This window comes from Armigeres subalbatus, chromosome 1 (assembly GCF_024139115.2).
Source record: "Armigeres subalbatus isolate Guangzhou_Male chromosome 1, GZ_Asu_2, whole genome shotgun sequence".
In the NCBI taxonomy this organism is placed as follows: Eukaryota; Metazoa; Arthropoda; class Insecta; order Diptera; family Culicidae; genus Armigeres; species Armigeres subalbatus.
In genome coordinates this window covers 159001727-159027410 of record NC_085139.1, presented here as the reverse complement: position 1 = coordinate 159027410, position 25684 = coordinate 159001727, and the positions used below count along the sequence as shown (strand labels likewise).

The 25684-nt window shown below is 41.1% G+C and overlaps 2 protein-coding genes across 2 annotated transcripts in view; one reads left to right on the top strand and one right to left on the bottom strand.

Annotated features, from left to right (window-relative positions):
- The first annotated feature begins 6882 nt into the window (after positions 1-6882).
- LOC134205417 (inhibin beta chain-like) overlaps positions 6883-25684 on the top strand; it is a 66803-nt gene continuing 48001 nt past the window's right edge. The window contains exons 1-2 of the mRNA XM_062680646.1: positions 6883-6977; positions 7043-7215. The gene's annotated coding sequence lies outside the window, so the exon portion shown is untranslated. The remainder of the gene's footprint in view (positions 6978-7042; positions 7216-25684) is intronic.
- Positions 7221-24191, bottom strand: LOC134205416 (32 kDa beta-galactoside-binding lectin lec-3-like). The gene is made up of 5 exons (XM_062680645.1): positions 23850-24191; positions 23243-23418; positions 22930-23178; positions 7640-7799; positions 7221-7574 (listed from the first exon to the last, which is right to left on the bottom strand). The coding sequence occupies exons 1-5, from the start codon at positions 23939-23941 to the stop codon at positions 7286-7288; spliced, it is 966 nt and encodes a 321-aa protein (XP_062536629.1). The 5' UTR covers positions 23942-24191; the 3' UTR covers positions 7221-7285.

The following is a 25684-nucleotide window of genomic DNA, read 5'->3' as shown; positions in this document are numbered from 1 at the left end:
TTGTGATATTTATCGATGACAATAATATTTCTAATAGAATGCTAATAACCTATTCAGAATACGCCATTTATTATATGATAAAATAGAAATTGATGCTAATGCGCAAACAATCAATTTTATTTCTCCATTTTAACACGTAATAAAGTTTGTAATCTGAATATGCTGAATATGTTGTAATGAATGAAGCAATCGCAGTGGTTAATTCCTTTTATCGCGGCGTTGGCATGTGGAAACACATAACTAAAAACCCAGAATAATCCACCTAGCGGTGATGGTGCCTTTCTCGTGCATTATAAAACAAGAAAACACATAAGAATTACAAGAAAAGCACATAAGAGAGGTCAAAATTGCACTTAAGGGAGATAGATTCAACTATTTTCAACAATTCACATTTATTTGTGTTCATTTGAATGTTTTTGATTATGTATGTTTTTAATTAACTCCGGAACGCAATGGCCGATTTGGCCAATTTTCAATAGCAAAAAATTAGCCAAGATTCTGCGTCGAATGAAACTTGTTGCAAGCAAGATAAGGGTAAGTACAAAAAAGAGTGTCTCACATTTTTTGTATACCAAGTCAATTCTTCAACTAGTGGTAGTAGTGTAGGCGACAACCCGTTCACAAGAGATGGGTTGTTCAGGTCTCCGCCTAGGAGGCCAGATGCAATAGTCGGCAGCTCAGTGCGCAGCGCCAGCGTGGGTCACTTAACCATCTCCCAGGCTCCGCCGGTAGAGGTTATAGACGGCCCATGGCTTGTGGGGGCGATGAACCGCAAACGCGATGGGCTTTCGGCCTTCGAGGTGGCGACGGAACAGCTGGACGCCATCATCGACATTGCGTCATCAAAGCATAATATCAATAAGGAACTCAAGAAGAGCTTGCTGAAACTTCGAAAGGCGATTTTGGACGCCAAGCTGGAAACGGCGGTCGGGACGGCCAAGTGCGAACCCGTGAAATCTGTGGAGTCGAGGTCTACCCAGACTGAGGCCCAAGAATTCGCGGATTTGGGCAAGGTCGAATCGACCGAGGGCGTGCCAGCGAAGACGGTGGTGCCAAAGTCTACCCAGACTGAGGCTCAAGTATTCGCGGGCACGTCGGGGGTGACTGCTCCAACGGAGCAGACTCAAAAACGGGGGAGACAGTCTCCAGGGGATGAGCTCCCTGGGGGCCGCTCCAAAACGCGGAGGGTTACTACCTCGAACAAGGGTAGTGGGGCTGGGAAGCTGAACCCCGACCAGGTACCTCCAAAACCGGGGGAGGAAGAACCTGGAAAGGTCCGTCCACCCAGGAAAGACGGTGGTAAGGGGTTACGGCAGGCTGAGAGCTCTCAGCCGCCCCAGACCAGGGAAATAGAGGGGGATGACGCCTCCGAAAACGTTAAGGGCCGAAAAGAAGGCCCTGGTGAATGAGGGTAGCAAAAAATCTAGGGTAGGCACCAATCGCCCCAGGGGCGATGCTCTAGTCATCACGGCGGACGAGGCTAAGTACTCGGACGTCTTGAAGGCGATGAGGAGTGACGTCAAGCTCGGTGAACTCGGCGCCGACGTACGTCGAATAAGAAGTACCCGGATGGGCGAGATAATCCTCGAGCTAAAGCGGGGCGTCTCGCAAAAGGGCGCCGCCTACAAGAAGTTGGCGGAGGAAGTCCTAGGCGATCAAGGTGAGGGCACTCACGACGGAGGTGAATCTATGGGTTAAAGACCTGGACGAGATCACCGAAGTCGAAGAGCTCGTCACGGCACTGCGGCGACAGTGTGAAGTGGAGACGCCCACCGCAGCCGTTCGGCTACGGAAAGGTCCGGCAGGAACACAGGTAGCATTGGTTCGGCTATCTGCAGCGGACGCCTCCAAGGTAGTCAAGTTAGGGAGCGTCAAGGTGGGGTGGTCGGTATGCCCTGTGGGCATATATGAGCAACCCGAAGTTTGCTTCAAGTGTCTGGAACCGGGGCACAAGCAATGGGACTGCAAAGGCCCTGGCAGAAGCAAGCTCTGTCGACGCTGCGGACTGGAGGGACATAAGGCACAATGCTGCACGAACCCTCCCAACTGTTTGATCTGTTTCTGCAAAGCTGCGAACAGCAAGCACCCCATGGGGGGTTCGAAGTGCCCGGCGTTTAAGCGTGCTGCAAAATCACAGTGCAGGTAACGCAGCTAAACCTGAACCACTGTGATGCAGCCCAGCAACTGCTGTGTCAGACAGTTGCCGAATGGGGGACGGATATCGCCATCATAACAGATCCTTACCGGATACCCGCCAGGAACGGTAATTGGGTCACCGATGGGTCTAAAATGGCGGCGATATGGACAACGGGGAAATACCCAGTCCAAGAGTTGGTGTCTTCGACACACGAGGGCTTCGTCATTGCCAAAATCAACAGGGTCTTCTTCTGCAGCTGCTATGCGCCTTCTCGATGGCCTCGCCCGAGTGTCCGGTGTGCGCAGGTTTAGAGGAAACTGCGGAACACGTGTTGTTCGTGTGCCCGCGTTTTCGCACAATGCGTGACCACATGCTTGCCACATGTGGTCTGGACACTACCCCGGATATGGAGGCCCATATACAGATGTGCTCGACTTGCGGTTAGCGGCAGTGTATTGCTACTGGCATTGTGAAAGTTTATACTACCATTAGAATGTCAAAAGATGTGTAAAAATGCTTAGTTTGACTCCATACTATTTTACGTAGTTTTCGTCGAGCGGTCGTGTCTTGTACACAACCCTTGAATTTATTTAACCAGCCCGTCTACAATAATGCGATCAATTTTGTGAAGAAGTCAAGACGGAAATCTTCATAACTTTTAGCTGCGTGACTATCTTGTGGTCAAGCGGCACGAAGAAACCGAATAAGTGCAACGTTGTTCAATGTTATGACGAAGACTATGTTTTTTTTTCGCTTTTGAATATTGTCAGCACTGGTATTTTATTCATATTAAACATGTAATTTTCTGGGTGTACTTGACTCTTACGGCGTGTGTATGAAAAAAATTAGCATTGCCAAATCATTCACTGCGTAAAAATATAGAACAACGAACAATAGACGAACAACTTTTTTTTCTGAAACGGAAATTTTTAGTTGAAAACCCATTGATTATTTATCGCGTTCCCTGTAGAATGAGATTTCTGGATTTTTTTTATTCCAGAACCATTGTAGTTTTGTGACCATAATTTGAAGTGACCGTTTTGCTTCACTTTCTTTCATTTATCTAAGGGAAATAATCAAAACGAACAATGATCATAGTAGTGTAATTTTAAATGGCTTTACTAAATGGCGCGCTAATATTTGTCAAAACCACATAGAAGAAATGTGTTCCTTACTTAAACAACCAAAAATATCTCTATAGAACCACCCCATATAGGACCCGAATAGCGCACATGTTGCAATTTAGTTGTCGAAACGTGTATGTGATCAATTTTAGTCACATTTGAGTTGCTGCATTCATATTCGTTTCAAGTGTGATATCTGGGGAATGCCGTGAAAATATCTAACCTAAAATTTCCTAGACCGAGTATAGGGTAAAGTGCTCAATAGTGGACCCCCAACCAATAGTGGACCCTCCAGACATTTTTTCATTATTCCAGCACAATGGAAACATTTTGCTATGAAATTCCATCGGGAGAACCTACGTTACAGTTCTATGATTTGATTACATGCATTGGAAATGCTATGGAAAGTAAAAATAGATGATTTTTTACAATTCTATAAAAAATAAACACGAGAGTGTCCATTATAGGAATATGCTTCCCTCTGCACGACTGGTATCAAGAATGATGATGTCGCGTGCACCCCAAATTGACCTCACTGCGATAGGGCCTATTCGCCAGCACACAGAGGGACTTGCCGACGCGGTGCCTACGCCTGCCCCAGCCTTGACGAGGACCGCTTTCCGTCCTCGGGCTCGGAACCCGCCCGGTTGACCGACGCTGCGAAAGCGACGATACCATGTTGTTCTTAGCGCAGCCACTTGTTCGATAAAAGGATCGAGTTCGACCACAGGGCACCAGTATGACCCATGAAGCCGACTCCGAACCCTTGGACCACCTTTTACTTGCGCCTGAACTAGCCATTCCTCGAGTCCACGTGCCACCTTCTGTGTAGCTCCGAGACGATGTGGTCGATAGCTGATAAAACGGCGTTCCAGCCAACTTCATCTTCACACATCCTCCGGACTAGGTTGTCCGGGGTAGTGTCCAGACGCATTGGTCACGCATTGTGCGAAAACGCGGGCACACGAACAACACGTGTTCCGCCGTTTTCTCTAAACCTGCACACACTCGGGTAATGCCGAGTGTCCGAACCGGTGTAGATACTGTCTGAAGCAACCATGGCCTGTAAGGACCTGGGTCAGGTGGATAGTGATTTCCCCATGGCGCCTCTTGACCCACGTACCTATCTCCGGTATCAACCTATGTGTCCATCTACCCTTAGTGGAACTGTCCCACGCACGCTGCCATTTGACCATTGAGGCCAACCTGACAGTCCTACGGATGCCTCTCGTGCCGCGCATTTCGAAGCACTCTATGTCTTCACCGATAACGATGTCAATAGGCATCATACCGGTGATGACGCAAAGTGCATCGTGCGACACGGTACGGTACGCGCTCGCAACTCTTAGGCACATGATCCTATACGTACTTTCTAACTTCGTTCTGTAGCAGTTAATACGTAGGGCCGTGCCCCAAGCTGGCACCCCATACCTCAGTATTGACAGAGCAACGCTAGCCAGAAGCTTGCGCTTGCTGGCATAAACCGCAGAGCTATTGAACATCATTCGGGACAATGCCACTATAGCTGTGGAGGCACGCTTGCAGGCGTAATTGACGTGGCTACCAAAGCTGAGCTTATCGTCGATCATTTCCCCCAAGAGTTTGATGGAGCGTTCAGAGGTGACCGTGCAGTTGCCTGCCCTTATCACCGCTTGTTGCTCTGACTTTCGGTTGTTAACAACAACCACCTCAGTCTTGTGGTGAGCCAGTTCTAACTTCCTGGAACTCATCCACTCCTCCACAATTGCGATAGAGTGGGCTGCAGTCCACTCCACCTCTTCGATCGATTCGCCGTAGACCTCCAGCGTAATGTCGTCAGCGAAGCCGACGATTACCACGCCCACCGGGAACTTCAACCTCAAGACACCGTCGTACATGACGTTCCATAACACCGGACCCAGTATGATGGAACCTTGTGGAACCCCTGAGGTTATGTCAACACACTTCCGACCCGCCTCCGTGTCGTATACCAGTACTCGATTCTGGAAGTAGTTTCCGACAATCTTGTACTGGTACTCGGGAATTCCAAGACGCCGGAGCGCATCTGCAATAGCTGCCCAACTGGCACTATCAGTGGCGTAGCCAGAAAATTTGGCCGGGGGGGGGGTTTCTGAACATTATTTTCTTCGGGGTTATACCCTAAACCACCCCCGTGGCTACGCCACTGGGCACTATTGAAAGCATTCCTCACGTCGAGAGTCACTACTGCACAATAGCGAACTCCCCTCCTCTTATGCTGGATAGCTATCTCCGCGGATTTGGTAACCGACAAGATAGCGTCTACGGTCGACTTACCCTTTCGGAAGCCAAGCTGGTTACTCGATAGACCGTCTGCACCTTCCGTGCGTATCAACAACCTGTTGAGGATGACCTTCTCGAGCACCTTCCCCGCCGTATCAAGCAGGCATATTGGTCTATATGCCGACGGATCCCCGGTGGTTTTCCTGCCTTTGGCAATAGGACCAAGCTCTGCCTTTTCCATGCTTCAGGGAAGACTCCCTCGTCCAGGCATCTCTGCATGACAGATCTGAACATCTCGGGAGCTTCAGCAATGTCCGCTTTGATAGGTTCGGAATACCATCCGGTCCTGGCGCCTTACCTACACTAAGGGACTGTGCAATCCCCGCAAGTTCCGCCACAGTTACTCCATATACAGATGTGCTCGACTTGCGGTTAGCGGCAGTACATTTCATGTATTAAAAATTATACTTAGTTTAAGACAACAACGTGACACAAATAATGCTACTCCACTTGTTTAATTGACTGATGGCATTTCACATTTGAATGCACTGAGCTGCTTTACGTAGTTTATGCCACAGTGTCTTGGTTTTTGGTCTAAAGTCAGGCAATAATTCAAAACGCCTAGCGAAATCCACATGTGCAACAACATTCGCTTGCCGGAGCACCGAGAGGTGCTTTCAATTAAATTATTAATTATTCATTAATCATATCGATAATTAATATTATGTAAATATTTAATCCCGATCGTTAATCGTTATTCATACTCCAAACGTTTTATTCGTTAATCGTAATCGTTAATCATTGTCAAAAATAAATATAACCATTAATCATAATCTCTAATCTTAGAGTTGCCAGTTGATTAATTTAATCATAACAAATTTACTCATTCATTGGAAGCTTTATTCATTAACGCTCCGGTTTTACCCTATGCCAAGTAACTTTTGTTCTAGCATTTTTCTCAAAGGTGATTCCCTCCCCTCCTATTGAAATCTTTGGAAAAAAGTCGTGGGCTTGACTTGAAAAACAAATCTCGCATTTTGTATCATATGGGCATTTCTACAATGATCGATGTCTCTTCGTCAATGTTACTTTTAAAACAGTTGAATTATTAACGAAGAAATAAATCGATGAAGAGAAAAAGATTTGAAATTTTTATTTTATTTCTCTTTGAAATATTGAAATTAACATAAATTCGTGATAATTTGAACGATAATTGATCCCGAATTGCTAGAAGGAATAAGCTTTATCTGATAATTCTAAAATTACTGAACATATATGAAGCTTTTACATTTTTCAGCAATTTGAATGCGAGATAAACGAGTTTAGGGCAACAAAATATAGTGCTCTTATACTAATAGACATTATCTACGACATCTTGAAGTCAGACCTATGTCTGGGGTTTTTTCCCTTCGAACTGCTGTGCACAAGAAGTTTCTTCCCAATTCAATCGGAATAACTAAACTGGCTCCTAGTAGGTATGCATCTTCGTCTCGCACAGAGCAGCATGCATGAAATCACAGATTTTATTTCCCTTTTCCAGACATTGTGGCGCCGAGTTACGCATGAAGCACAATCAAAATCAATATGCGGCTACAGTTGCCAAAAGAATAATTCGAGGCACCCGCAGTTCTTTCTAGGCCTTCGAAGAGCACACACGCAGCATCCAGAAGAAATGGATTTCGAAGAAATTACTATACACTCACACACCAATTGGTAAGTAGCTTAATTAAGAAATCATATCCATATAGTTCGAGTAATTATGTCATTTGCAATCGTCAATCAATTAGAAAATTTCCACTTCCGGGTGGGAATAGCTTTCGAATCCCTCACAATCCGGTACTCCCATATTCAAGTGGTCCACATTGGTTACTTCAAGTTGCATACCGTTGATGCACTGCACTTTGAACCCATTCAGGATGTCCAATTGATTAGCGTTCCGATAAGCGTACGCCTCGAAGTAACTGCCATTGACCGCAAACTTGAACTCACCATCCGCCATGGCGATTGCCAACTTGAATTGCTGATCCATCACGAATGGGAAACCTCCGCTGGTCTCCTCTTCACGGCGGAACCTAAAAGGTTTCAAGGAATTTGATGATTATTAGTGAAAAAAATTAAACACTGTCATAAAATCTACTCAAGTGTTTCGGTGTGCGAGTTTCGAACAACCGTGTAGAGGGGATCGAAACGTGGATTAAAATGCAGTGCCTGGCGTTTGGTGCCGTTTTCAGTGAAACGAATGATGAAACGACCACGAGGGTTGCCAAATGGTATGGCAGTGATAATGATTACATGTCCTGTGAATAGATTGAACATAATTAAATAAGAAATGTTAGATAGGGAAATATGGACCTTTATTTCAAGATTTACATGTTTACTCATATATACAACATTTTTTATTCCTGTAAGGTACACCGGGGCAAGTTGAAACGGGTTTTTCAAAGTTGAAATTCGAAGTGCTGTAAAAAAAATCACCCTTTGATATATTTTGAATCCGTTTGCGGTGTTTGCTTGTTCGGGCCAAAGATTATACATAAAAAATAAGCAACCTTAACAAACTACATATTTTATAAATATTTTGTATATTTCAATTATTTTTTTGCGGGGCAAGTTGAAACACTGCGTTATATTCACACATAAGCTAATTTTGCCGTATTAACCTTTTGTCTGTGCTCTGGGTTAAATACAATTTTATTAGTTTTCAACCGATTCTCCTAATTTTTGATAGTTTGGTAAAACTCGCCGAAAACCTACGTTGTCTGTGCTCTGGGGTCAAATTGACCCCAAATTGAAATTGCTATAACTTTTTTATTGTTTGACCAATTTTGGATTTTTGGGCACTTTCGGAAGATAATTTAAGGTTGGCTATAGGTCGGCGGATACATTTCGTAAAAAAGGGTACAAAAACAGTGAATTTTTTTTGCTTATTTTACTTATATCTGAAAATCCTACCCATTTTGAACTGCACCTTTAAAAAAGGTTATGCAGGAAGGCGTGTGCTTTGACATGAGTCATTGATTAGTTTAGAGCTTGGCCGCTAGGTGGTGGTATACTCGAATTCATTATATTAGACTACTTAAGTAATCCCGATATATGTAATTTTTTCTCATTGTAAATATCCTTATCGCACAAATTTGAAATTTGTTAAGATGCCGTCTTTGACATAGGGAGTTTGTGGTGGGAATGGACTGTCGTGTGTCGGAAAAAATAATTAGGAAATTTACAAATAGGCGGCGCTAGTGTACTTGCAATATTCTTGCATGTTTAAAATATTGCTTTAGCTTGCGATCCCTCATACCTACACCAAAGTTGTATTCGGCATACCTACACCCAAGTTGTATTCAGGATGTCCAGGACTATAAAGCGATGCTCAATATAATGAGCACTTCTTCCAAGATGCGGCGCTAGTGAGCTGTTATATTTGAGTATATTGTTCCATGCGATATCTGATGTATTTTGGTTTGTAGCATTTTTGACAAATATGAATGTTGTGGTAAAGTCCATCAAAAGTTTTCTTTGTATTCAACCTGCTCCAGCGATGCTGCAAATAATAGAATGCGTTCACAGAATATGTTTTAGGTCATCCAAGAAAACCCTGGAATTAAGGCCTTTGGGTCTACATGCGTAACCCAAGATCAGCCAATTTGCCACCTATTTGTAAAATTCCCAATTATTATTTCCGTCACAAGACAATCCATTCCCACTAGACGACCTTTGCTCAAAACGCAATTTTAACAAATTTTAAATTTGTGCGATAAGAATATTTACAATGAGGATAATTTTATATATCAAAATATCTTGAGTAGTCTAAAATAATGAATTCAAATATACCACCACCCAGTGGCCAAGTTCTAAACTAATCAAAGCACACACCTTCCTGCATAAACTTTTTGAAAAGTTGCAGTTCAAAATGGTTAGGATTTTCAGAGCCTAAAAATTCACTTTTTTGTAACCTTTTTCACGAAAACCCCTCCCCGCGATGTACCCGCCCACCTATACACAATCTTTGGTTACAACTTGAAAAATGATTAAATTATCTTTCGAAACAGACAAAAAACCAAAATTGGTCAAACAATAAAAAAGTTATAGCAATTTCAATTTGAGGTCAATTTGACCCCAGAGCACAGACAACGAAAGTTTTTTTGAGCACAGACAGAAGGTTAATAACAAAATGTATGTACTCAGTGAGACTCAAGAAACACGAGGTTGAAAAGGTGACTATAATACTGCCAGGATTCGCAAGTGTTCCATGTAAGACACAACATCCCCTTCGTCATAGGGTGCGACGCAAATGCACATCACACCGTATGGGGAAGTACCAATATAAACACCAGAGGTGAGTACCTGTTACAGTTTCTCTCTTCCAAGAACATTGACATTTGTAATGTTGGTGACAAGCCCACGTTTGAAAACTCCATTCGTCAGGAAGTTTTGGACTTGACTCTATGTAGTCGGTCTATCTCTGATAAAATAAAAACTGGCATGTTTCTGAAGAAATATCAATGTCAGACCATAAACACATCATCTTCGAATGGGAAGGGGGTCTAACGATGGAAAAAACGTTTAAAGATCCTAAGAAAACTGATTGGGAATCCTACTCAGCTATCCTACGATCCGAAGAGTACATCATAGAAAGTCACATCAAGTCCATAACACAATTGGAAAATGCGTCCAAATCCATTAAAAACAAAATCCTTAACGCCTACCAAGAGAGCTGTCCAACGAAATCAACTAGTTCGAGTAAAGACGTTCCATGGTGGAATAGAACTCTTGAGAAGCTTAGGAAAACTGCGCGTAGGGAGTTCAACCGTGCTAAGCGAACCGGCGATTGGAGCCTATACAGAAAGGCCCTGACGAACTACAACAAAGAAATAAGGTCAGCCAAACGGAAATCGTGGATTCTAATGTGTGAAAGCATAGAGAATACACCCGTAGTGGCCAGACTCCAAAAAACTCTTTCAAAAGACCACTCCAATGGTGTGGGTAGCCTCCGAAAGACGGATGGTTCGCTCACTGTAGAGCCTAGCGATACACTGAGCGAATTGTTAAAGATCCACTTCCCTGATTCAATCCCTGAGTCGAGCATCGGCGACCAAGGCACTGGAATTGCTGTCTCAGATCCACAAGAGATCCAATCATGGGTTTCTGGATCTAAAAAGATGCAATAAAGGTTGCAAAGGAAGCTTTCACTCGGGCCAGGGGTTGAGAGGGCTGTGAGATCTTTCGAGCCATTTAAGTCTCCTGGCATGGATGGAATATTCCCAGCGTTGATCCAAAAGAGGAGAAATCACTGGTTCCACCCTTGGTTGAGATTTTTAAGGCGAGTCTGATTTTGGGGCACATACCTAACGATTGGCGTCAAATCCGGGCTGTCTTCATTCCGAAGGCAGGCAAGAGAGATAAAACCAACCCCAAAGCATTCAGGCCGATAAGTTTATCCTCTGTAATGCTCAAAATTATGGAAAAGGTACTATGCGAGTATATAAATCACAAATTTATGAAAGCAATGCCTTTGTCAAAAACCAATTCGCTTATCAAAGTGGAAAATCTACGATCTCGGCACTACATACGGTAGTTCAAAAAATCGAAAAACACTTAATGCAAAAGAAATTGCTCTTGTAGCATTTCTTGATATTGAGGGCGCATTCGATAACGCTTCTTATTCGTCTATAGGGTCAGCAATGTTGAGGAGAAAATTCGACCCATGCATTGTTACCTGGGTACATGCTATGCTAGCTAATCGGAAAATCTCCTCTGAGCTTAGCGGTTCATACATCACTGTTAAAGCAACAAGGGGTGTCCGCAAGGCGGAGTGCTTTCTCCTTTGTTGTGGTCACTGGTGGTGGATGAGCTTCTAGACAGCTTAGAGAGAAGAGGCTTCGAAGTGGTTGGATATGCTGATGACGTTGTCATTATTGTACGAGGAAAATTCGAAAGTGTTATCGTGGAAAGAATGCAATCTGCCCTAAATCACACTTTTTCCTGGTGTCAAAAGTATCAACTAGGCATAAATCCTACAAAAACTTCCATTATCCCTTTCACCAAACGGAGAAAGGTACAACTGAAACCCCTTTTCTTGAATCAAAAACAATTAGTTTATTCAAGTGAAGTAAAATATCTAGGTGTCATACTCGACGCAAAGCTTAATTGGAACTCTCATCTCCAATCAGTTGTGCAGAAAGGTCTCAATACACTTTGGGTTTGTTCAAAAACCCTTGGTAAAAGATGGGGCCTAAAACCAAGTATGATTATGTGGATATATAAAACCATTGTCCGTCCCAGGACAACTTACGCTTCCCTTGTCTGGTGGCCTAAAACTAATGAGGCTGCTGCAAGGGCTAAGCTCAACAAAATCCAACGCACCGCTTGCATAGCCATCACTGGTGCAGTTCGTAGTACACCCACTTTGGCCCTAGACGCAATGCTTCACCTGCCCCGGTTAGATCAATTCATAAAGCTGGAAGCGGAAAAAGTGCTCTAAGGTTAAAGAGAACAAAACACTGCTGTCGGGAGACCTTACGGGTCACCTCAGCATATTAAATGAATTTGCCATAAATCCCGCAATAGGAATTTGTAGTGACTGGATGGAAACGGTAGTCAATTATGACTTACCTTACGATGTGTTCATTCCTTCCCGCCAGGAGTGGGAAGGAGGTGGACCCAGCGTTCCAACAGGCTCTATAAATTTCAGATGGTTCGAAAATGAATAATCTGACAGGATCCGGAATCTATGGCCCTACAACAAAAATTTCTGTCCACTTAGGACAGTGGCCCACAGTATTTCAGGCGGAAATATATGCAATATTAGAATGCGTGTTATTATGCCTGAGGAGAAAGTATAGATTTGCAAAAATATGTATTTTCTCTGACAGCCAAGCGGCACTTAAGTCGCTTAATAACTACACTTGTAACTCAAAGCTAGTGTGGGAATGCATTCTGGCTTTGAAAAACTTATCCATACGCAATCGGATCCCAGGACATACGGGTCTAGAGGGAAACGAGATTGCTGATGAGCTAGCCAGGAATGGATCTAATGAAAGGTTCATTGGCCCTGAGCCCTTCTGCGGGATCTCAGACTGCTCTGTAAAAATGGAACTGAACAAATATATGGTCAGTCAAATCACATCAAACTGGAATGCACTTCCCCATACGAGCCAATCCAAAAGGCTCGTAACGATTAACCCCAAGAAAACCCAACAACTATTAGGTCTCAACAAAAGGGATCTCAACATCTACACCGGTCTAATAACTGGACACTGCCCCTGCAGATACCATCTACAAAAGATCGGAGCAATCCAAACCTCAAATTGCCGCTTCTGTGACGAGGAGAGACAAAACATCAGAACACATCCTCTGCTATTGCAGTGCACTCACCCAACGTAGGTTCAAAGTTCTCAGCAAGCCCTTTTTAGGGCCTGCTGACATATGGATCTTATCCCCCAAGGACGTGGTTGGCTTCATAAAGCTAGTCTCGCCAGAATGGGGGAGTCACATACTGTAACTCAGGATCTCTATTCATCAATAATAGATGGTCTTGAGTTCAGTCGATACCAAGGTATCTCAGTGACAAACATGTTACTGAGATAACTTGCGTATTTCACAGCAAAAGGGTATATCACAATAGTCCTAAAATCTGGACGCAGTGATCTTCACCCGACAAACGAGGAGGATGTAAGATTTGACGATTTTGATTTTCTTTCAGAAATTAGCTTAAAATTGTCTCCTGTTTAAGAAAAACTAATAAAATAGTATGTTTTAATTTTCTGAGAGTCAATGCTCAAACTGCTCACTCTGCTCCGTAGATTGAGAATCTCAAAACTGCAGTTTGAACATGACCCCTTTTCATTCATTGTAGGAGAGTTGCATTCATGCCAGATAGGCCGGTATTTTTCTAAATTTATTTTCAGAAGTTTGCATGTTTTTATAAATTTGTGTTTTTCGAATGTATGTATTTACGGACCATGTTGAATTCTGAAAAAAAAAACGTTTTAAATCTTTGTTTTAACTTGTCCCGCACCACGCTTTTCTATTTGCCTCGAAGAGTTGAACATGCGGAGCAATATCAAAGAACCAAAATATAAAAACTAAAACGGGTCTTTCATCTATTTTTCATAATCATTATGCTTATTCAATATTGAATGATTACCTACCGTGAAAATTTGATGAAAAAACTCTTCCAAACATTGTTTTGAGACCTGTTTCATTGGCAGGTCAAATAGTTGGTTTGAATTTTGCAAAAGGCGAAAAATAAACAATGGCAGGGATTGTTTTTGAAAGCTGCAATCTTCCGGGAATAGCAGTCAGAAGGTGCGTTTAGGGGAGTAGTTTGTTGAAAAAAATAATCAGAGCATTCGGTCATTTCCTATCTAAAATACAGCTTCCGTTTCAACTTACCCAACATTTCAACTGTACCTGTACCCGGTGTACCTTATATCTTTTCAAATAACATGCATAGGGACTATTCTACAGGCTTTATAGTCGTAGCTCACTTTTAGTCAATACTACTGTTTTTGTGATGGCAGGCGCAAGAGCTTTTTTAGTCTCAGTTGATGACCCTATAACCAGAGACCGGCGGAGTGAAAAACTGTCGAAATGGCTACGTATGAAAATGCATGAAACCGTGAAAATAATACTGGCATCACATGAACTTTTTGCTGGCTTCTTATGGATGCAAAATTACGGGCTTGGTGGTCATATGTCTACCGCTTCTGCCTCATACGCAGGAGGTCGTGGGTTCAATCCCATGGCCGTTCCATTCTCCTACTTTGCATCTTTTCACATGTTTCTCATGTTCTAGCAATCGCTAGAACTGGAAATGGGGTTTCATACCATTTCTATCTTCTATCCCCCTATAACTACAACTTGATTAGTTCTAGCAGGTAACTGTTAGAATTCGAAATGAGCGAAAAAGTTCGTTTCGGCATCGAATTAGAATACTACACCACCTTTTCATTACTATCACATTGGCAACCCGTTAACCAAAACGAACCTCTGCCATAAAACCTAACCCCCAGATTCCAATAAAATTCCCCAGGAACTCGTGGCGAGTGCAGAGGTGTTCTCGGCTTGCGGTGGGCGAGTGACTGCATCATCTATTCCTTCCCATCCCCGATGACCGCGAGGACGTGGCCAGCGCCGTTATAGACTTTCCAAAATACTAGATCACATTGAGGTTAGAGTGCAAATCCCATGTTTCCATCCATTGGTTCCCTGTGCAATTGCGATTGTTCTGGTCGATCACGGAGTAGCAACTACGAAATACACGGTCATCATTAGAGATGGGCGCTCCGCTCAGGAGCTGTTCCAAAGATTCGCTTCCTTACATTGAGCTGATGAGCCATGGATCTTTTTTAAAGAAGCCCAGCTCAGCAGCTCACTTTAAATTGATGAAATCATTGTCAAACACGCGCCTAGAGAAACTCCTTCAAGCGTACGCATTCGAGTACGCGCGCTGTTGTATTTTGTACAGCACAAACGAAAATACCACGCTCGCGGTGCACAACACAAGCGAGCTTGTATGACCATTCCAATCCAGTACCGCGCACGTGCTGATCGTTTATTATTTGCACCTCAAGCACCATCAAGCCAAGCGACAGCAACAGCTAGCCAAGCAACAGAAATCATTTCTATGCCGCAGAGAGGAAATACACAAGCAAAAATAATCTAGCTTGCCATCTATTTCTTAACCCATACCCACATACTCGGCGCTACGAACGGACGCACAAAAGATACCTAGTACGAACCAGAGACGTTGTTTATAGATAGAGACCCGCAAACAGTGAAGCTGAAAGTACCAAACGAACCGTCAAACGCGGTACCAAACGAGCAAAGTAAACAAACATTACCAATCGGTACTAAATGCAAGATAGGTATTGTAACCAACATTATAGAAATTATATAAAAGTTTGAAAACTTCAGTATATGAAGATGTTCTCAGAGTTCTCTTAGCAAATTTATATATGGTATTTAATCATATTTATTGTTGAATATAAAGAAATGGTGCTAAAGAAGAGAAAATATGTAGCTGGAGCAAACAAAATAACTGCTCACACTGAGAGTCACTTCAAGTTCTCACAAATTTTTATGTTGCCTATCGCACAGATTTTTTTTGTCTGCTGGCCGTGAAGCCAGAATTGCTTTCATTCTCTCCGCGTGTCTCTATATAATACCATCGTCTCTGGTACGAACTAGAAATACTAGAATAAGAGATCGGCGAAGACGCCATCTTGTTTCCAATCGAACCGTCAAAAGCGGTTCCATTTCGACTTGTTTACTTTTTGCATCCATAAGAAGCAAGCAAAAAGTTCAAGTGCTGCCAGTATCATTGTCACGATTTCATGCATTTTCATACGTTGCCATTTCGACAGTTTTTCACTCCGCCGGTCTCTGGTTATAGGGTTGCTAGTACGAACGAACCATACCAAGCAAAAGATCCGAAGATCCGAACAACAACTACTCTCAGTTCCGCTCATGTCGTCGTCCAGCTCGAAATTGCTGTAGCATGGAAGCGAGAGCTGCGCCACCAGCTCAGATCCGTGCGACACGGATCTCGATCCGGATCAGCGCGACCGATTCTAGCGAGCAAACCGTGTGGTTCAAACGAACCGAACTGGGAGCTGTGTCTTGCACGGAGCGGATCTTTTACTTGCGACGGGTTTTCCCGCCCGCATACTGCTACATGTGCACTCGGTTTGTTTGTTTTACTCTCTTGTTTTTAGTTCTCTCGCATTTCGGGAACCAATATAGATGAATGGGCTTGCTTGAATGAAAATGTCAACTACGCATGGTTAGAAGGGTTAGAAGCGCGCGCAAACAAGGCATTGATTTACTGCACCCAGTATGAAGAGGAAACTTATGACACGTGATATGGTTCATATACATATCAGAGATTAGCGACTGAATTATTCAAATTAACGATTTGAGAAACGTTATCAACAAAATGTAACTTAGAATTATTAATAGAAAATAATGTTGAGTTAGTTTTTGTATAGAAATAAATGTGATGGTTCTAAATGAACTCCTGGACTTCAAAACTAGATGGTCAGAAAAAGCGTAATAAATGTTATTAAAGCTATGTCCATTTAGAATCCGGAATCATTTATTGTATTGCAGCGGCACGGAAAGTGACCGCTGCAAGAATTCTTTTACACCGGTTTGTCTACCTAGGCGCCCACTTGCTGTGGTATAAATTTCACGAAGTTTCGTGCAGCGTATCAAAAATTATTCCAGATGGAAGCCGAAAGGAGAGAAAAAAGTCTGCACACCCACGTTGATAATCCTGTCATCGACGATGGAACCTACGTCAAAATGGATTTCGGACAGCTTCCTAGCCAAAAATTCTACATGGTGACGGCACGAGGAATAGTTCCTGCGAAATTTAAGTTTGCTTTTTGGACAAACTTGCAAAAAAACGGATGATTTTGGCAAGGGATATGCAACTGTGGGGCAAAGACCTAAGTGTTTGTGACGAATAAGACGATGGACTCGAAGCTGTACAAGGAGGAATGTCTCAAAAACCGCGGTCGACCTTCCATAACGCCCATAAAGGTCCCGTGAAGTTTTGGCCAGATTTGGCGAGTTGCCACTACAGCCGGGAAGTCATCCAGTGGTACCGTGATAATAACGAAGATTTCATCGATAAAAACATAAATCCACGCAACTGCCCACAGCTCCGGCCCATCGAGACATTTTTGGCAGTAATGAAGCGGAAGGTTAAGAAAAGTGGAAAAAGTAGAAAAACAGCGGGACGCGACTCAGATGACCAAAATGTGGAACAAATGTGCCAAGGAAGTTGACTCCGGAGGTGTGCAACTTTTGATGAGAGGAATAAAGAAGAACGTGTGAATTTTCATTAGAAACAAGAAGAAATTATTTGTATCATTAATTTTTCCTTAAAGTACAGTGAATTACCCTTGTTTTGATGTATTAACCTTATTTGTACGTCAATCCGTTACCGAGATACAGATGATTTTATTATTCCGGATTCTAAATGGACATAGCTTTAGTTTAAAATTGTCGGTTTTTCAATAAAAATTATTACCTCACTGTAGCTTAACATTTAAAAAATTTCAAAGTGAGGTAAATAGATGAATGATGAATGAATGAATAAATTAAAGAATGACATAAATTTCTCAAATTTTTGAACAATAATTGAAATAATAATATTAACAATTATGTTTTAATATATGTAGCATTAAAGAACTGAAGAGCTGATCCAAGGAGCTGACTCTTTTCAATGAGCTGAACGGATCAGATCCGCTCACTGCAATGAGCTGTTTTGCCCATCTCTAGTCATCATGCTCATGCTCAAGCTCATTGCTCATGCTCATGCTTCTTATGGATGCAAAATGTAAACAAGTCGAATTGGAACCGCTTTTGACGGTTCGATTGGAAACAAAATGGCGTCTACGCCGGTCTCTTATTGCAGTATTTACTAGCAACCCTATAACCAGAGACCGGCGGAGTGAAAAACTGTCGAAATGGCAACGTATGAAAATGCATGAAATCGTGACAATGATACTGGCAGCACTTGAACTTTTTGCTTGCTTCTTATGGATGCAAAAAGTAAACAAGTCGAAATGGAACCGCTTTTGACGGTTCGATTGGAAACAAGATGGCGTCTTCGCCGATCTCTTATTCTAGTATTTCTAAGTATTTACACAAAGTTTTTTTTCTCCAAATGATCATATGTCAACCGATTCTAAGATTTTGACCTCGACGTTTTTATGCACGATAATTATTGATCACTATAACTCGTCGTGGCAAACTACGACAGCATGTTTGAAACGTGTTTTTAAATGCAGGTAAATATCCCAACAAACATTGGAGGTGGGTAAAGCGTTTATATGACCAAAAATAGTCTTCTTCGGGTAAAAAACTAGCTTATTCAGCTAAAATTGCTTGTTGGGATGGTTGCTTCAAGGATATAGCTTTCTCAGTTTCTGGGTTGATTGGAACGTTTAAATTTTGAATTGCCCGACGTTTCGGCATGATGTAATCTGCCTTTTTCAAGGTAAAATTACAAAAAAGAACATTGCACATGTAGTTCACTTATCCCTTAACAATATTATTGAACAAACCTACTGTAAAAATTTCGCTAAATCCCAACTTATTTTGGAGAATAAAAGCAACACTAGTTTTACCTGAAGTTCAAATATAGATAGTAGAATCTATAGATGAGCGAAATCATGGTTGGGTTCGTTTTTTTGACCGTGTACCAGGCGCTTATGGCATCACACCCTTTAACATTTTTATTGAAATCGTGACGTCATGCTCGTTTGGAGACACATTTGACAGTTCGTTTGGAAAAGGGGATTTATCTTCGCTCATCTATATATTCCACTATCTATAAGTTCAAAGTATAGCTTGTTTAAATTTGAGAAAAAATACATATCTAAGACTGAAATCAGGAGTGATTCAGTTTCATTCCAAATTTTCCAAATTTTCAATTAAATGAAATCATCACGTTGGCGCCAAGAAAGGCGCCGTAATTGCAAAGTGGATTGATTCGTAGATAAAATGACGCATTCATACTCCAAAACAATTGGAAAATATTTGAATCTCGTGATTCAATCGTGGTTCAAATTATAGACACTATAGGTTCCATAGACGAGCTGAGGAGGCGAGTGTAGCCAAACGAACTGTCAGTTAGTGTAGCCAAACGAGCATGACGTCACGATTGCAATCCAAGCAACGGAGCGTGTGACGTCAAATTCACGTGGTACACTGTGAAAAAGTGGAAAAACACACTTAATCGAAATGACCCAACCGTTCCTCCGCTCGTCTATGGAACCTATAGTGTCTATAGTTCAAATCTGCAGAAAATAGAACGGAGCGTTATACCAGTTTTATTTTTTTGACATTTGACTGGTATAAAAAATGAATCTAGAACTAGGGTGACCATATGGTATCCTAAAGGAGGACATGTCCTCCTTTTTCATTAAAAACCCGATGTCCTCCTTTTGCGCTAAAATGTCCTCCTTTTTGGAAATTTTGAAAAAAAAAACAGTTGCATGAATAACTATTGCTGAAAAAATCTAGTTTAACAAACAATAATACAACAGAAGTCCATTCTGCAACAAGACATTGAACACGTTTGCGTTTCTGTTTTTTATTCTGAAATATTTTCCTTTAAGTTTTGGCATAAAATAATGTAATAATGGTGTAGTGGGTTTGACTGATGTTGGTGTATCGTCAGGATAAATCTAAAACATTCGTTTTGATTATCCAAGACTGCAAAGCCGTGAGTTTCAGTAATATAGGAGTAAAAAATATCAGAAGCATCGGAATTGTGAGAAATGGGTTAAGGAAAAAATGCAAATGATTCACAAAATTTTCTACTAGTAAACACCCATCAAATTGCCTTTTAAATGCATTGAACGGTATGCTTCTTGAATATATGAGGCAAAGAGCAGCCACCTTACCCTGCCTAGAATGGAATACAAATACTTAAGACTAATCTGAACAGTTTTGAGTTTCTTTAGTCTATATCTTAGAATTTTAGAAGTTTAAGTTTAGAATTTGTTCAATCGAGAACTTTGTGGTCATACAGTTAACGGTATCATTCTAATTCACAAATCGTAATTTTCAATAGCATTCAAGAAAAAAATCGCTGGACAACTAAGTATCTTGTACTTGGTCCTTATAGAACCTAATGTTCGGTCAGTTGTCTATTTTTGCAATAAACTATTCAGAATTGTAAACAATGATACTTGTTAGAGTTTTGTGGAATATCGCTAAAAATGCCAGCAATTACTGAATGTATGCTCTATTTTTATTAACAACATCCTCAACCAACTCTGGAGCTAAAACACGCCTCTCGAACCTAGTCCTCCGACATCGACTGCCATGTGCTTGTTAGGGCTGACGTTAGGGTCTTCACACAAGGGTGCGATGGTTTGTAGGCTCGTGCTTCAACATATACTCCAATGGTATAATCCAACGGATTAAGATCCGGACCGCTAGAGGGCCACAAATCTTTCGACCAAAATTTCATGTTGTTCTTGAGCCATTGTTGGGTCGATTGGACGTGTGACATGGCGCTCCATCATGCTGTACGACAACGTTATGATCATCGGAGAATTTGGCCTTCACCAATATAATTCGGTCTTAATTTTAACCCAACATAAATGAAAACAAGCGGCCAAGCCAAACATCATGACATCAGCCGGATTGGTTTGGAATTTAAGCTTAATGTGCTCCAGAACATACACAATTTTCTTCGTTGAAATGAACCAATCCGTGCGGCCGTTGGCGTCAGCATCGATGCTGAAAAGCTATTCGCGTCGGAGAACAGGATCACGAGTCACTCGTAGTTCCTATGCCCGGTCCGTAATCAAGTGGCGTTTAACTCAACCTCTGAAAGGTACATGCAAGTCTTTTTTGATGGTTCTCGCATGGATTTCTCAGAAATGTTAGCTTCCTTGGCAAGTTTTTTTATTGCATACAGGTTGCGAGCAATCTTTCCACGAGCCGATTTGATCACGTTTGGCATACGTGCAAAGCATGGACGTCGACTTCCCGGCTTCCGCTGCTTAGCCCCATCCTGCAGAGACGTTGTCAGGCGATAACCTGTAGCCAAAAGACATCCTACCACCATAGCAAACTCATTCGGCGTCTTCTGGGCGAGCAACAAACTAGTAGCCACTTCTTTTGCGTACATTTTTAGGAATTTGCAATAAAACAATTTAATCATTTTCGCATTATTTTCTGCCGCACTCTGTAAATGTCAACAGTCTCGTTAAATCTTCTGTTTGGCGTTGTGGTTTCGTGGAAGAAAGAAAATGCGTTCAAAAACCAATATATCAAACGAGGCCGTAAAAATAAGGTCTGATGAAATTTTCAACCATTTTTCCGTAAGCTTTAATTCTTAATACATTCATCATAACATTGGTTTAAACTACAGCGGCAAATAAGACAACCTTCACAAACATGTTTCGGGGGTTAATAGTAAAATTATTGGTTCGCATCGTTATATGAAGAGTTATTTATCACATGGCATGTATGCAGGTAAAATGAACACTTGAATCAAACTTACACAAATTCATGATAAAAGTTGTGCATTTATAAAGCGGAAGTTCAAGAAACAAACCATATTGAATAACCAAGATAAAACTTTGAATATGTAAATTTAATTTCAAAATAACTGATATTCCAATACTTTTTTCTTCTTTTTATTAGTTTTATAATTCAGAGCTTTTCAAAAGATATACCAGATTTTTCAAAAGGTTCTCGTAATCTTAATTGGTTATATTTACGGTGCTGGAGTTACAAAAATGAAAATTAAATGTTTCAAACGGGTTTTAGAAGCAATATTCATTTTACCACCAGGCAGTGTTTATTTTACCCGCACTATTTTTGTACACACGATATTTTGATGTTTTTTTTATTTCGAAGAAAAACTATATAAAACAATGTTTATTAGCGAAAAAAATGTTCAGTACAATAAGAATATGAGGTAAATTGTTGGACTAAGAGGTAATACTAGCAAATTATCCTTGTTTTATGATTGAATTCAACGCAAGTCCTTAACGTGTTCATTTTACCACCTGTTCCCCTAATAACTTTGCATGGTCGAATTTTTGAGGTCAACAATGTTCTAGAAACTTATTCAGCACAGGGTCCTCCTTAGCCGTGCGGTAAGACGCGTGGCTACAAAGCAAGACTGGCTGGGTTCGATTCCCGGTGCCGGTCTAGGCAATTTTCGGATTGGAAATTGTCTCGACTTCCCTGGGCATAAAAGTATCATCATGTTAGCCTCATGATATACGAATGCAAAAATGGTAACCTGGCTTAGAAACCTCGCAGTTAATAACTGTGGAAGTGCTTAATGAACACTAAGCTGCGAGGCGGCTCTGTCCCAGTGTGGGGATGTAATGCCAATAAGAAGAAGAAGAAGAAGAATAAGTTTCAAGAACATTGTTGACCTCAAAAATTCGACCATGCAAAGTTATTAATTGAAAACCAGTTTTTATAGGGTTCAATGACCTATTATCTAGAATTGAGTCATATATAGTCAAAGTTTTTCTGTACATTATTTCTTACAGCTTTCCCAAAGACGCCATTTTGTTTTGGAAAAAATAAAATTTCAATCTCACTTTCAGGTGAATTAATCAAAAAAAAAGTTTTATATAATTTCCATGCAAATACTTATAGTTGCAGACAGTAGTTATAGTGAAAATATACGCGTTTGATAAGGAGGGTGCGGGCCCGTATTTGTTACTTTTTATTACACGTTACGTAATTTGTAAACAGACCCTAACTATGAAAATGATTCAATATATTGACCACTATGATAATTGAAGACATGTTTTTGAAATACGAGGTGGAATGTAGCCAGTTTTGGTACTCTTCAAACCTTGTTCTTGAACTGATCGTCAGACCTTCAGATCTAGCTGGATTCTGAAATTTCATACCTAAGACACTCACCTGGTAAAAACGGCTTTGGCACATCATTGCTGAACGAGTTGAATACTTCGTCGAATTGAATTGCCGGAAAAGGTGTCGGAAAGGCTTGGCGGTGGTCCACTTGCACTATTTGTTGAACATCCTTGTCCACTTTGATGGTACGAAGCTCCGACAGTGCTGCCCGGAACCCGTATGTACAGTACGAATGTCCATTGATGGCAATATGGAACCGATCATCCCCAATCAAGATGTACAGTTTGAAGATTTCCCCTATCAATCAATGAATGTTTAATGAATGGAAAGCCTGTGGAGATTTAATAAAGCGAATGCAAACCTGGGCTGATTGGGTTAGGTGCGGTCAATTCGCTCAAGTTATCTTCGCGTTCTTCACCACCCCAGCTGCCACCGAGCTTGGAGTTCCTCACGATTATGTCGTCGTGAAACCGGATCGAAATATGCAAAATGTTGTCCGCATCATCCGATTTCCCCGACAGGAAGTTGATGTTTACTCTTTAAAACGAGTTTTAATTATTTTAACCAATGATGTCACAGGGATAGTTCCAATCATTTGTCAACCGCTTGATTAAACTTAGATTGTTGTTCAAATGAATCGGAGCTACAGCGCTAGCTACACTTGTGCTTATTCTACATCTTGCATGAGATGAAGACTTTCGAATGAAGTCTCCTATTTGAATTACATGGTCATCTCCCGTAAGCATTGTTGAAATCAGATATTTTCGAGTTTTTCGGGGCGTAGAGTAAGCCCTACTATTATATACTAAATAACAGAAATATATTTTCATATCTTCATTGACCTCACGATGTAAATTTTATACCACCACACAACACATTGTAATATTCAGCTTTTGGAATGAGACAAACTTTCACTAAATGATTGCAACCATCCCTGCTAAGTCACAATTAATATCTATCAACTATACCTCTCCGCATCATCAATGGGCCTTGCTCCAATGACGAATATCTGCCCCGCCTCTACGGTAGACGACAAGTTACCAGCAAATTGAGTCAACATTTTCAGAAATTATTTGCACAAATGTTACCACCTTGTGTGACGCCGCTATTACAACTGGCTGAAAATTTGTCAGTTAATTTGAAATCCACGACGGTCAATTATTTCAACTCATGGGCTAAAATGATTAGATAAACGATAATCAATAGAATCCAAGCAGCTAGAATTTAATGAAACAAAACAAAAATCGGATATCACCGCCGTGTGATGCACCGATTTCGGTAAACGGTGCAAAAGTATGGGTTTATGGAGCGTGCAGGTGATTCACAATGCACCGTATCAGTATCACGCAACATGATAAGAGCCCATCACCATGACACAGACGGCTCAGAAATAAATTTATCGCACTGATAAGACGGTGTCGGCTAGTTTCGAGTCTGAAATGTAGATTGCTGCAGCATATTCGCATGCCTCACGAAGAAAATAGAAAAAAAAAACACCAAAATGCCTATTAGTTATTTATTTGGTGATAGCACTCACTACATGACATTTTATCAATTCACGAGGATGTAGCCGAATTATGAGTTTCAAGAATCTACAGCTTTAACGATTTTTATGCAATGAATTGATTATTCATTCACAACCAGTGTTGCCACATATAAAGATTTATCTTATTTATAAAGATTTTTTAATATTTTTTGATAAAGATATCTTTATATAAAGATTAAAGATTTTTTGAAGAAATAGGATTGTTTAAGGTTTTTGAGCATTTTGAATTTAGTGTTCTGTTTTTTTCTTCTCATTTTTGGCCGATACTTTAATCCGATATCATGACCGATAAGGCAGTTTTCACTCAGTAAAATCCGTCAGCTACCAGATGGCTATCGCTTGACTCAGTAGTCAAACGGAATGTTGATCGTATTTCAAAGCTTATCATGTACTTTACGTTCTATTCGAACTGTGACAATTATTGAACTGCCCAGCGCCACCGTCGTCACCTCTACGATCCCATCCCTGGTAGAAGTCATGAACAGAATAAAAAACATGATATAGACTTGATTGATATAAGAGATAAAAGAACAGGCAACAATATCAAAAATTTGCACCGAAATATCATTTAAATATCAAGATATGCTATGGATAAGAACAAACTAATGGCACATGATACTGATCTCGTATTATAAATAGCATAAATTGATCTCCTCATGATATTTTCATGCAAAATATTGATATTGTCGTTTGATCTTTTATCTCTTATATCAATCATGTTCATATCTCATTTTACTATCTTATCAACATTTGATATTATTCAGCTATTTTCTTCTACTCGGGATGACCTACTGCTTGTTAATAAAGTCAATCGTATTTTCCAATCGGAAAGCCCTGAGTATACGAACATGTACAGTGAAATTAAATCGCATTATCTGATTATCCTTTCCAACATCTAGAAAGATGAATTTCTTTAAAATATCATAGACAAATGGCTTACAAAACTTTGAACAACATCTTCACGAGAAAATGAAGACCTACGTTGGGCTAGCGGCAGATAATCTGGCAGGACCTCTTGATTAACCGCTGAAGGTAACTTTCTATTCTCTCGCATGTAATTTCTATGTGGAGCTGGTGAAGCAAACAATCAAACTCTTGAATGATCCCGTTCTTAAGACAGCTTGACTCATCGATCCAAAGAATTTGGAGAACATTACCAGTCTCAGTTCGATCCTGAAGAAGATTCCAAACTTTGCAGAGCTCAGGGGTGCAAATCTTTACAAAACTAATCAGATCGAAGAGCAAGCCGATACGACG